The sequence below is a fragment of the Marmota marmota genome, unplaced genomic scaffold, assembly GCF_001458135.2.
Source record: "Marmota marmota marmota unplaced genomic scaffold, marMar, whole genome shotgun sequence".
Taxonomy (NCBI): domain Eukaryota; kingdom Metazoa; phylum Chordata; class Mammalia; order Rodentia; family Sciuridae; genus Marmota; species Marmota marmota.
The window spans coordinates 18,618,081-18,631,160 of NW_025999968.1; the positions used below are offsets into that span (position 1 = coordinate 18,618,081).

The 13,080-nt window shown below is 36.1% G+C and overlaps 1 protein-coding gene across 4 annotated transcripts in view; it reads right to left on the minus strand.

Moving 5' to 3' along the window:
* Positions 1-4,860: 4,860 nt before the first annotated feature.
* The window catches only part of Lnp1 (leukemia NUP98 fusion partner 1), a 28,417-nt gene continuing 20,197 nt past the window's right edge, over positions 4,861-13,080 (minus strand). For 3 of the 4 annotated variants that reach the window (XM_048803450.1, XM_015478578.2, XM_048803449.1), the window contains exons 5-6: positions 7,750-7,980; positions 4,861-5,373 (exon numbers count right to left, since the gene is read on the minus strand). In XM_048803450.1, coding sequence (XP_048659407.1) covers positions 5,224-5,373; positions 7,750-7,980 — 381 coding nt within the window. In that variant the 3' untranslated portion in view covers positions 4,861-5,223. Of the gene's footprint in view, positions 5,374-5,967; positions 5,984-7,749; positions 7,981-13,080 lie in introns of all 4 variants that reach the window. The other variant, XM_048803451.1, reaches the window with a different exon arrangement.

The window sequence follows — 13,080 nt, forward strand, 5'->3', positions numbered from 1 at the left end:
AAAAAGGAAAAAAAAAAAAACCCAAAACACAAACTTGGAACTTACAGTCCTTCCCTTTGCCAGTCTAAAATTACCCATTGTTATAAAATGTCAACTATCTGCGCAGTATTTTAATATCTTGTCTTTTTGTGCCCAATAGAGACAACCAGCTTGACATCTTTCTTCATGCATACCTTTAAATGCATTGATAAGTCATAAAAATTATCAAACTTTCATTTGCTTAATCTACCTCTAAGGATTTTAATATGAATTGCTACTTTCAATTTGAAAACAATGATAATGATTTTGTCTTTGGCAAGCACTGAGGCTAGTCCTGCATTACCTGTCCAAACAACAGCTCAAGACTGCCATCTAGGGTAACCAGACTGCTGTGACAGTAATGCTGAACTGAATGAAGTTCATAATTCCCACGCTTGACTTTTCTGGGGGTCTGTCATTTTTTATTTTTGCATACTTCTGCATTATTTGAATATGGATTGAATACTCCTTTTATAAATAAAAACGGTTTGCATTTTAAGATAAAATATTAACTAGATCCTAAGTAATATATGACAGTGTCTTGCCTAAAATAAAATGAATTCAAATTTTAGGGCTCTGGTTCTTTACAGTCACACCCTCAAACTATTGAGCTAGTACTATGCAATAAACACCTTTTGAGTTGAGGGAACGCAAACATAATTAATATTTAGTCTCTGCCACTTAAGAATTCACAGCCTAGATGGGAAGACAGACATGTTAGGAAACTGTTGCACTATATGATGAAACCTGCATGAGGTAAACTGCATCACAGGAGAGAACATGAACATGTGAACATTTGTGTGTGTGTGTGTGTGTGTGTGTGTGTGTGGTGCTGGGGATTGTGCAAGCCTTGTGCATGCTAGGCAAGCACTCTACCAACCAAGAACATTTTTATTTGGAGAAGAAAGGAAGGGTGAGAAGAAGGGCAAGAGAAGGACAGATTCAGTTATAATAAACTTTACTTAAAATTTGTAACTAGAAGTAGGCCAATTAACCCCAAATAACACCTTGAATTAATTAAATTACAATACATTTTAAGGTAAATAAAACTTGAAAAGTAAAATTCAAGAGACCTAAAAAAAGAGGCTTAAGAGTTACCTAGCGTATAGATTACTGCTGCCTGGTTGAAATGAGATACATATGCAATTAATAATTTTATAATGGTCTCCTTCATCAAAGAAAAAAGATGAAATTAATTTTAGTAATATATTTGAGTTATATAAAAATATTGTTTATTTTATCAAAACCAAAGTGAGATGTCAAGGACCTAAAATCACCTAGTAGCTATGAGAATGGATGGAACTGGGTAAATCTGAGTGACATTTAGATGCAAAATAGGCAGGAGTGATGATTAGTTGGATGTAAAATCAGAGGAGTGAAAGTGATTTTAAACCCAAATAGGTGCATATTTGAGATATCATTAAGTGATGCATCCATGAAAATAGGGAACATAGATAGAGAACAGACCCGGGGCAAGTGTGAGACTTTGAATCTGGACTCATGAATTGAAGGCTTGATTCATAGCTGGAGACACTATTGGAGGTGGTAGAAACTTTAAGAAGTGGGGTCAGTTGGAGTTAGTAGGTCACTGGAAACATGTGCATGAGGGTATATTAGGACACCCCACCCACCCACCCTGCTCCTTTCTCTCTCTACTTCGCAGCCGCCATAGAGTGAGAAGTTTATTCTGCCATATGCTTCCCACTTTAATGTCCTACCTCCCACAGGCCCAAAGTGACAGGGCCAAGCAACCATGGCCTGAAACCTCTGAAATGGTGAGTTTAAAATAATAGTTTCCTCCCTCTGTTGCAGACATTTTGTCACAGTGATAGAAATCTGACCAATACAGCAAGGAATAAAAGCTTGCTTTTAAAATATGAGTTTGAGATTCCATGAAACCTGCAACTGATAATATGTTCAAGGGACAGTTAATTTATGAGCCTCATGCTCATGAGAGATTCTACATCAGAGGGGTAGATGGGAGTCATGAATACATATGTAGCTTACCCCACGGGAAATTTTGAGATTGATGAGAGAGAATGAAGAGAGTAAGACAAGTGCTGAGGCAGAGACCAAAAGAAAATTACTACTTAAGGTATAAGGATCCTAACCAAAGACCAAGAGGGATCAGAGAGGCACAAGGAAACACAGAAGAATATAATTGTCAACAACCAAAGAAAGAACTTCAAGAAGAGGTCAACTAAGTCTAATGCTTCCAGAAAATCAAGCAAAAAAAAAATACAGTGATGTTTTCATAAAACTTGACAGTAAGGAGGTCATGACTGGCTTTGAAAAGAACAATCTCTACAGAGGGTAAGGACAGAAATCATATTGCAGCAGACTTAAAATTGACTGGGTGGGCTAGGTTGTACTTCAGTGATAGAATGTCTGCCTAGATAGAATTTTTCAATTCCCAGCACCAAAATGAAAAAAAAAAAAAAACAAAGAAAAAAGAAAAGATGGGTTAATGTAGATAAATCCTCAAGTTGTTTTTTGTTTTGTTTTTGTTTTTGTTTTGCTTTGTTGTGTTGTTGTTTTTTGGGGGGGGGGTTGTTTTTTGTTTTTTTTGAGGGAAGACAGCTAAGGTGGTCACGTCTAGCATGAAAAGGATAATATCTACTGGTATGAGGAAAGGTTTTTATGATGTCAGAAGCTATTGAAAAGGAGCCATAGAAATTCTTCAATAAACAATTTCATTGATCTGAAAAGATGTTAATCGTGTATTAACTAAAAAGAGACATGATTTTAAAAAAAGAGACATGATTGAAAAAAGTGTTTTATGTAGAAGTATGTACATGTGAACACATAGATAACATTCCGGAAGAACATACACTAAGATATTAACCACATTTATCTCTGAGTAGGTAGACTAACAGAAATTCTTTTTGTTTCTTATTATTTTTATTACTCAGTATTTTTTATTGCAAGAGGCTGTGTTTTATGATACAAAAATGAAAAAAAAACTAGAAATTTCATTTTCGGGGAGTCCACCACTTCCACATACTATGGTCTTAAACATGTGTTGAAAATGACTTCATTCCAGTTTGATGAAACATTTGTAAAATTCCTAATCATGATTTTTCCATGAGTCTACAAATGGGAAGAATCCAGGCATCCAGATATCCTGGCTGGAGTAGGAGGCAGCTACTGACTCAGTCAGCCATCCACTGGGCCAAAATGATTCATCTAGGCTTCTAACTTTCCCAATGTGTGGGTCATCTCTCCCCACATCTCTTCAGAAACAAAAGGAGATGAGCAAACTGCCCCCCCAGAATCGAAACTTGTTTGACAAGACTTCAAAGTACTCAAAGCCAGGGAAACTACTCTCCTATGCATGACTTATGCACAGAGAGGACCCCTCCTATCCTCCCAGTCAGTAGTGGCAATGGATAGGCAAAGTCACTATATCATAGCCTTCACTCACCTTTCATTATATGTATGAAAAAAGCATAATACTGTATTAAGAAGGTCACATGGACATATCAGTCCAGAAAGGATGCAGGTGTAGGCTATATAGAAATCAAAATTATTCCAATCAAGGTAGTTGCTATTTTAGTTTTATTGCACTATTTTCCCCTTAAGACTTTCCCTTTTCTCTCTTCCTTCTATTGTCTATATAAAGATATCTTACAGTAGCAGTCAATTACAATACTAGTTTAAGTAATATATGTGGGAGATTTTCTTCTTCACAAAATGGAAAACCTAGTTGCACATGGGCATTTGAAGATCCAAGATAGAGACAAAGAATAAACAGGTTAAGTATTAGAGTTCCAGTCCATTTTTTGTGAGGGGTGAGTAGAATGGTGATAGAATATAGTCTTAAAAAGTTAAAATCTAGAGTATAAAGCTGACCTCAAGTACTCAGTCTTCACCCATGTATTCAAAATTGTAACCTACCCACTAAGATCTCATCATTCACAGGCACATTACACACTAAGTCAGACCCACTTCTAAAGAGAAATGGAGGTCCTGTGTGAGGAGCATGAGTTCTGCCATCAAAGTAAATGAATGACTCAGGCCCTCACCTTGCCAACATAACTGGAAGCTACAGAACTTTTCTATACTGCAATTTCCTCAAGCAGAAAGTAAAGAGAAAATTTATCTATGATAGTATTAACTAACTAAATATCATTTAGTGTCAAATTGACTGAATTGAAGAATACTCAAATCCGAGCAAAGCATTACTTCTGAGGGTATCCATGCAGGTGTTTCTGAAAGACATTGGCATTTGAGCCACTGGAAGTAGGGAGGATCTACCCTCACTCAATCTGAGTGGACACCATCCAATTGTTTGAGGCTCAGATGAACAAAAAGGCAAATATCCTCTTCTCCCTCCCTCCCCCTGTCTCACTGGGACAGTTCTCTTCTCAAGCCCTTGGACATCAAAACTCCATGTTCACCAGTCTTTGAACTCAAAGACCTACACCTGCACTATCTTCAACAGCCATAGGTTCTCATGCCTTTGGTCTTAGAGTAAGAAGTTAGACCAGCAACTTTTCTGGTTCTGAGGCCTTTGGACTTGGCCTGAGCCACACTACTGACTTCCTTAGTTCTCTGGCTTACAGACAGTCCATCATGACACTTCTCAGCCTCTATAGTCATGTGAGCCAATTCCCCAAATGTATCTATCTCATATAGTTCACTCTGTATATCCTTTGGGTCCTGCCTCTCTGCAGAACCCTGAATAACACAAGGTTCTACTTCAGGGTAGAAAAGATTATTTTAGGTAATATATTAAAGCATTCAGGATAATACTTGGCATGGTAATTACCAGTTCTGGTTAAATGATGGCTATTAGACATTCTTACATAATTACTTCTAAAAGGAAGTAAATCTAAAGAGTCACACCAATGACTTTTATTTAAGATGAATTGCGAGGTTGTCATGGAAGAAGAGTTGGTAAAGATGTGTGGGTAGCTATTTAAAAATCTTCGTTTGCATTTTCCGAAATTACTTTATTCTATTAAAATACCTTTTATTCTTTTATTCCCATGAAAAGGCAAGAAAGCAGATTACACTCCAGCAAGATGCCAGAAGCAGTTGGAGGGTGACGCAAGTCGTCTTGAGGAGCCCCATTCCAACCGCCCACCTCTGTCACTCAGCATCTGGGATGCCCTTTTGCAGCTGCCATCCTGCCCTCCTGGAATGGTGAACTGGGCCCAAAACAACCAGTGGCGCCCGTCATCACAACATAAAAATAAAGAACTATTCCGGCCCTTTTTCAACCAGAGAGGCCATGGATACCTCTCGGGGTTCTTCCTTGGCTGAGCTCCTTCCTTCTTCCACCTTCTTGCGGGATCTTATCTCCATCCTCAGACATTCTCTCTCATTTCTTTCCTTTCTGCTCTCAGGTCCCTGAAAGAGAAGGGTCAGGAAAGGGGAGAGATGCACCAGAAGCTCTGTGCCTCCCATTGCTCCCAACCACCAGACATGAGGAAAGCCCTGCCCTGTAGCCAATGTCCAGTTCTTAGTTTCTAGTAATAAATCAGCATAACCCCAAATCATCATATTGCCAAAGGTTTTAGTCATAAAGAGAAGGAATACAGGGTCCTGGGCATCACTGCTGGTCTGAGAAGGATGCCAACCTGCACATGACCATGACTCTTGTGCTCTAACATACCAAAGCTAAAGAACGTACAGTACAGTTAAATTAAGTCTCCTGGCGTTTTTGGATAAGGAAAACAAGATCACATATGGAATGATTCTAACTTCCCTGTGTTCATTACCTTATATTAATATTAGAGTTTGCACTAAATTTTAATGTGAGAACTGTGTGAAAAAACGAAGTATTGAGAAATAACTTCCAACCATGTTAGCATTCCCCAGTAAGTTGCCCAAGTGGGATAGGTGGAGGCCAGGGGCGGGTGGTCCACATTTATTCACTGATTTATTGAACACACAGTGTTGTTGTAAGATTAGGAGATAAAGTACTAAATGAAGAGACTTTACCTTCTAGATATTCCACCTGGGGGGGGGGGAGATAGACCATCAGTAAATAAGGCTAAAAGGAAGTAAACAATGATGATAAATAAAATTGTAACTACAACAGGTGACGGTGATATATAGTAGGGAACTATGAAGAAGGGGAGATTCTTTTTTAAAAAAGTTTTAGTTGTAGATAGACACAATACCTCTATTATTTTCTTCATTATTTTTATGTGGTGCTGAGGATTGAACCCAGTGCCCAACATGTGCTAGACAAGTGCTTTACCACTGAGCTACAACCCTAGCCCAAAGAAGGGGAGATTCTTCAGTGTTGATGGTCAGGGAATTTCTTTGAAAAGAATTACTGTGCAAAAATAACATGCATAAACATGGTAATGGTATCTATGTATGCTTCTATTTTTTAAAAAATAAACAGATAAAATCCCTTCTCCTCCCCCTTATTTGAACTGTAAACATTAGGGATCCAGTGATGAGTGGTGGTCATGTGGCAGAACTCAGCCCTACAGGCTGAACATTGTGGAGGTGTCTTATTACCACAATAGTGTCTGCTACTCCATGGTGTAAACTGTTTCTTATACCTAGATTGTCTCATTCTATCCATAACCATTCATTGATTGAAGTCAGAAAGCAAAACAAAGACGCTTAGATAGAAGTTAAAAGAAACTTTAAAAACTGTACTAGTTCTGTACATGTGCTGCCAGATGATTTTCATAGACCCATCACTTGTATTTATCTGATCAAAATTCATGTTTAGCAGTTATAAATGTTTCTAATGCTGGTCAGAACAGTACAAAAAACAGTATAGTGAATATTGTTTCAAATTTGGTCTTTACCTTATTAAGAATAAACACTATGCAAGATATACTTATTAATAATGATTTGAAATTTACTTCCTCATTTCATCACTTAGAAAATCAGAAAGTTATAAGAAAAATAAGTCAATTGAATTTCTAAATACTGAGGTGAAAGAATTAATATTGTTTGTCATGATTAGGCCACAAAAGCAGTTTCTGGCTCTTTCAATGTTCAAATATGTGAAATTTAAACCAACACATTAGTATTCATTTGGTCCCCAAACAAAAAATGATACAGCCAATCTTCCCTACCTGTGGGGCTAATATCTGTGGATTCAACCAACTAAGGATGAAAAATAACCAGGAAACAAAATGGTGTTTGTACTGAATATATAATATACACCTTCTTTTTCTTGTCATTATTCCCTAATCAATATACTATAATAACTATTTATCTATTGTTTACATTGTATAAAGTATTATAAGAAAATTAGAGATAATTTAAAAGTAAATGGGAAAATGTAAAATATATGAATGTAAAGTGTATGGAGGTTATATGCAAATAATACTCCATGTTGCATAAGGGACTTTAACATTCATAAATTTTGGTACCCTTTGTGTGGGATGCTAGAGATAATACCTTAGGGAATACTTTATATACATTTTAAAATTTGCTGAAAAAACCCACTGTTTATTGTAGCTAGCTTTAGAAAAGTGTGTGGATTGTTACAGTGGAAAATTTTTTTAAAAATCTACGTTTTGAATTTTTAATTTTACATTACAAAAATTTTATAATATGCTCCTTAAAATTGACATAAAATAAAATATTTAATTTTAGATTAGTTGTAATAAACTCAGTGTTGTTTTCATTGATCTTATTACCAAGCTGTAAATGGAGAAGTTAAATTTGTGCTCCTCAAACTTGAGGATGACAAAACCTCTGGGTTTTCTTTCCCAAGGGGCTTAAATGTGTACTAGCTCAGTTACATACCAGAGAGACAGAGTGTTTGGTTTTAAAGCACAGTTGCTGTTCAAAGGACTCTGAAAACTCCTGAATTTTGGAATGAGAGCTTCCTTTTGATTCCAGTGACTCCTTGAGTGACCCATCCACTGAGCATTTCCTGTAATATCGCATGTGAGCACAGTTTCGGAATTCCTGATCCTCATGAGAATGCCTTCGAGGTTGGTGGTCACATGATGTCATTCTGGGAAGCATAGGAAACTGGGGATATAAAATTAAAATTTTTGTAACATAAAGAGAATGTACAATATTAGCACAGACACAAGATGCCCATAAACTACTAATAAACATTTCTAATATTTAACTGAAATTTTATCTTCTTGATCGCATTAGATGGCATTAGAGCAGATTATGCTAAGTGAAGCTAGCCAATCCCTAAAAAACAAATGCCAAATGTCTTCTTTGATATAAGGAGGGCAACTAAGAACAGAGCAGGGAGGAAGAGCATGAGAAGAAGATCACCATTAAACAGGGATGAGAGGTGGGAGGGAAAGGGAGAGAGAAAGGAAATTGCATGGAAATAGAAGGAGACCCTCATTGTTATACAAAATTACATATAAGAGGAAGTGAGGGGAAAGGGAAAAAACAAGAGAGAGAAAAATTACAGTAGATGGGGTAGAGAGAGAAGATGGGAGGGGAAGGGAGGGGAGGAGAGGGGGGATAGTAGAGGATAGGAAAGGCAGCAGAATACAACAGACACTAGTATGGCAGTATGTAAAAACGTAGATGTGTAACCGATGTGATTCTGCAATCTGTATACGGGGTATAAATGGGAGTTCATAACCCACTTGAATCAACTGTATGAAATATGATATGTCAAGAGCTTTGTAATGTTTTGAACAACTAATAATAAAAAAAAAGAGTTTCAGAAAAAAAAAAGATTTTTCTCTACAATGAAGGAGCAGAATCCATTGGTTAAAATATTAAATAGAACATCCAAGGACCAGTTTAATTGCTTGCTACTCTACCAATGATTTTTAAACATTTCTAGTTAAACCATAAACATTTGAGAAATAGCATAAAGATTAATATTTATGTAATTTCTAAGTAAAAGTATAATGGGAGAGTCATAAGAAAAATATAATTTATATTAAAAAGCTAATGTGCACCAAAAGCAATATAAAATTAAGCTTTAGACAAAAACTAAAAAACAATAGCTACATATTATTGTTTAATAAATATCTTGCACATAAGTACATCTCGTTTACATACAGACATAGAGATAAAATAACACAATAACAACAATGTTAAAATCACAATTGGAAAAGCAGCAGAGCATTGAAAGTTCCTATGTAACTTTTGCACCAAGATATTGGTCTTCAAACTGTCATATGCTGTACACTTTTTGGTCTTAATTATTGACTGGTGTTCAGCTTAGTTGCCTGCAGGGGTCGCTGGAAACACTCTTTCCTTGCTTTCTATCACTGCACCCTCTGGTTTTCCCTTTGATCTTTTTGCTACAGTGATTTAAACATTTTTGTTTACTTCTTCCTTCTCCAAGTATAAAAAATTTATACATTCAGGAATGAGTAAAAGGCTTTTAATCTGGAATGCACAGCATGGCAAGCCAAAGGTGTAACCAAAGAGGAAAAGATAAGAAAATATTTTACTGGCAAAAAGGGAAAAAATCATGTAAGCTGCTCAGATACAAAGTCTATTGGTCTTCTTTCTAGACCAGTGGCAGGAGCTGAAGTCTTATTGGTAGAGATACCATTGCGGGGAAAGCATCTTGTCTGAATTGTAGTCTAAGAGAATGTTAAAGATTAAACTCTGTTACAGAAATGTGTGTCTGTGTGTGAGCTATGTCAAGCATGTTGTGTATGGAGGTTTTCTGGTGTTTTGTTTTTTTGCTTTTTTTCCTGAAGAAGTCCTTGAAATAGTTCTTATCTCAGACAGGCTGAGCGAGCATGAGCTCCCAGCTTTCCCAGCTCTGAATGTTGTCCAGGTGTGACAGAGGAACTTCGTCTTGGATCAATAATTTTCATAGAGATTAGAAAGGTGAGGGGGTGATAGCACATGAAGCTGCAGCAGGGAGGACTGCCCATGTTAGTGCCTGTGCTGGGCAGTAGAGTGGACGCACTGACTAAAGACCAGGGAGGCCATGCCATTGAAAGGGTGAGGTGGTGCAAAATGAGGTACAAAATGAAAAAGTGACCAGGTATGAGTCTGGGAGGAAGGCAAGCCATGGGTACATTGAGACAAAAATAAGGAGGAAGTAAACAAGCCATCCAGCCAGCTCTCTGGTCCTAGCTCTCTGGTGCTTCTTCTTACAAGACCACCAATCCCATCAGATCAGGACCCAACCCTCATAATTTCATCTAACCTTAATTATCTCCCAAAGGCCCCATCTCTAATACCATCCATTGAGGATTAAGCTTCAACATGTTAATCTGGGAATCATGTACCAAATGGCAACCTTCAATAGAAAATCACCAATTATCTTCCCATTGTAATATGAGAAACATTAAAGACAGTTAAGGCCATGAGGTTGGATAGGAGGAGTAACTTATAGTGTTTCAGTAGCACAGTAGGGTAACTATTTTTGACAACAATCAATTGTATATTTCAAAATAGCTGGTAGAGAGGATCTTTAATGTTCCTAACACAATGAAATTATAAATGTTTGAGGGACTGTGTATGCCAATTAATCTTGTATGATCATCATACATTGTATACATGTATTAAAATATCACACTCTACTCCATAAATTCATACAAATTTTTCTTCATGGTGCTACAAATTGAATCCAGGACCTCATACATGTTGATATACTCTACCACTGAACTATACTCCCAAATGGTACAATTATTAGGTCAATTAAAATAAAAAAATTATTTTAAAAACAATAATAAGGGAAAGGTGAAATTAAAAACTCTAGAACTTTTGGCAGTAATTAACTAAAAGCATCTAGAAAAAAAACTTTCCAAGTTTAAACATCACTGACTAATAATAATAATAGGTACTTACTAGGTAGCAGGCACTGACCTAAGCACTGAACATACATTACTCATTGGATCTTCACAACAATCTAAGGAGGTGCTTGCTATTATCATCAATCCCACTTAAATATAGTATATTTGAGGCAGAGAGAAGTTAAGCAATTTGCTCAGAGTCAGGGTACTAATACATGAAAAATGCAGGAGGAAGCTCCACAGTCCTGCTCTTAACTCCTTCATTGTTCTATGATAGCTCCTCCACATTAGCACCTTGTTAAAAAAAAAAAAAGTACACAGAACATTAAGCTAAAAGTTCCCCCAGAGAAATATCACTGAAATCCTATTGTTAATTAAGGATTCTGGTAGTGCTTTGTCAAAATTAAACACAAATATCCAGGTGCAGTGGTGCATGCCTGTAGTCCCAGATACTCAGGAGGCTGAGGTGAGAATACGTGAGCCAAGGAGTTCAAGGTTAGCCTAGGCAACATAGGAAGACTCTGTCTTTTAAAAGCAAAAAGTTAAATACAAGTCTAATTTGGAATACAAGAAGCCATTTACTATCAATTATAAAATGCTATAGTATACCTTTTCTCTCCAGGTTTGTGACAAAACCTTTAAAGGAGCCAAGCCCCAACTCATCCCTATAGCAAACAACTGCAAGAGAACCACCCCTATAGTGACATACTGCTGTAGAAATGATAGTGTGTAGCTGGCTTAGGTCAATCAGGGATAAACATTAAAATTATCTTTCACAGCTTTAAATTTAAATAAATGATATGGAAATTTTTACTTCAGTTTTATATTTCCGTGATAATGGACAGGGAAGGCAGATATATTCAATAGCCAAGAGAGATTTCACCTTTTTTCCCACCAAAGACAACAGGACAGAAAAAGCAAGATTTCTTTATTTGCTTTAAACGAACAATCACAGGTTATAATGGGTTTGGACAAAAAGCAATGTTCTATGAGAAGAACTAAACTTTAATTCCTTGTTATACTTCATCCTGCCAATCTGTATATTATACTAGACCAAAAATTTACACAGGCATGGGGATCATGTATGTCTTCTTTTACCCTGTCATCCGATTGTGTCTGGCACATAGTGAGGGCTCAATAAATATGTTATATGAATTAATGCTGATCATAAGACTGATAAGACGCATTAGAAAGCACATGCAAAACAGGAAAGAAAGGAGAAGCTCTTTGTTTCCTATAAATGTGATATTAATAGGTAAATATCAATAGATTAATATTTAGAAAGGAAATGGCCTTAGATTGGAGCAATTAAGAGAGAAGAAAAATAAGGGTAACAGTAACTCTTTTAAAGTTATTTTCATTGAGCTCAAAGTAAAACACAAAAAATTGAAAAACTGAATTTTTTCAGATCTCCAAAATAAGAAAAATTTTAGTACATTTAGAGGTATGAAAAGTTAGTATCCAATACAGATTCAATTTACAAATGTATAGCATTACGTAGATAGGGAAAGAAGAATCAGATTCCCTGTTTTCCAGGACTTTGTGTATAACTCCTCGGCATCCTTTTATTTATGTTTATGCTTCTATGTTCTCTTTTCTATTTAGTCAGATTATAATTTTTATCCCATATTTTGTCTCCATAAGTAAATGCATGTGTGTTAGACTGATCATTATAAAATTCATTGTTGACTCAGATGCTCTAAACCTATTAATTCAGGTACTCTTAACCTATTGATTCAGATAAATAATATTTAATGGATGCTTCAGAAACATTATACAAATAAAATCTGCTATTTCCCAAGAGCATAAAGGCAAATAATATTGCAAACTAAAAGTGAATTCTCTAAATAGGGTGTTTTATCTAAGTTAAAATTTGAGAGGTGCTAAAGTTTATTCAAAAAACTATATTTTGTAAACCATATTTTTTCCTTTGTTTTCATTTTTCCTGTGGCTATAGGCACTGTTGTGATAAAGAGTAAATCAAAATATTTCCCTTTACTTATGCCTGTTCTCACATCTAGAAACTGGAGTGTCTCCATACTCCTGTTATCATACATTATGGACACCTTGTTAGGTGTGGAACATTAATTATATTTAGATTAAATGAGAGCATGATAAGCAGGTCTATTGCTTTTTTTTTAATATTTGTTTAGTTGTAGATGAAGGTCTATTGTTTAAAACAGAATGAGGGAAAGTTAAAGCTGGAAGGTTTCTCCAAGCGCACCCTGTTAAATATTCTTCACTTAAGGAAACAGAAGCACCAAGAAGTACTGTGAAATATTTGGTCTTAAAAAGGTCTCATTTTCCAAGTTGCTGACCAATGGCACTAAAAGAGGTTCCCATGCACATATTAATATAATTCACAGTCATTATGCATCTTGGAACCCTA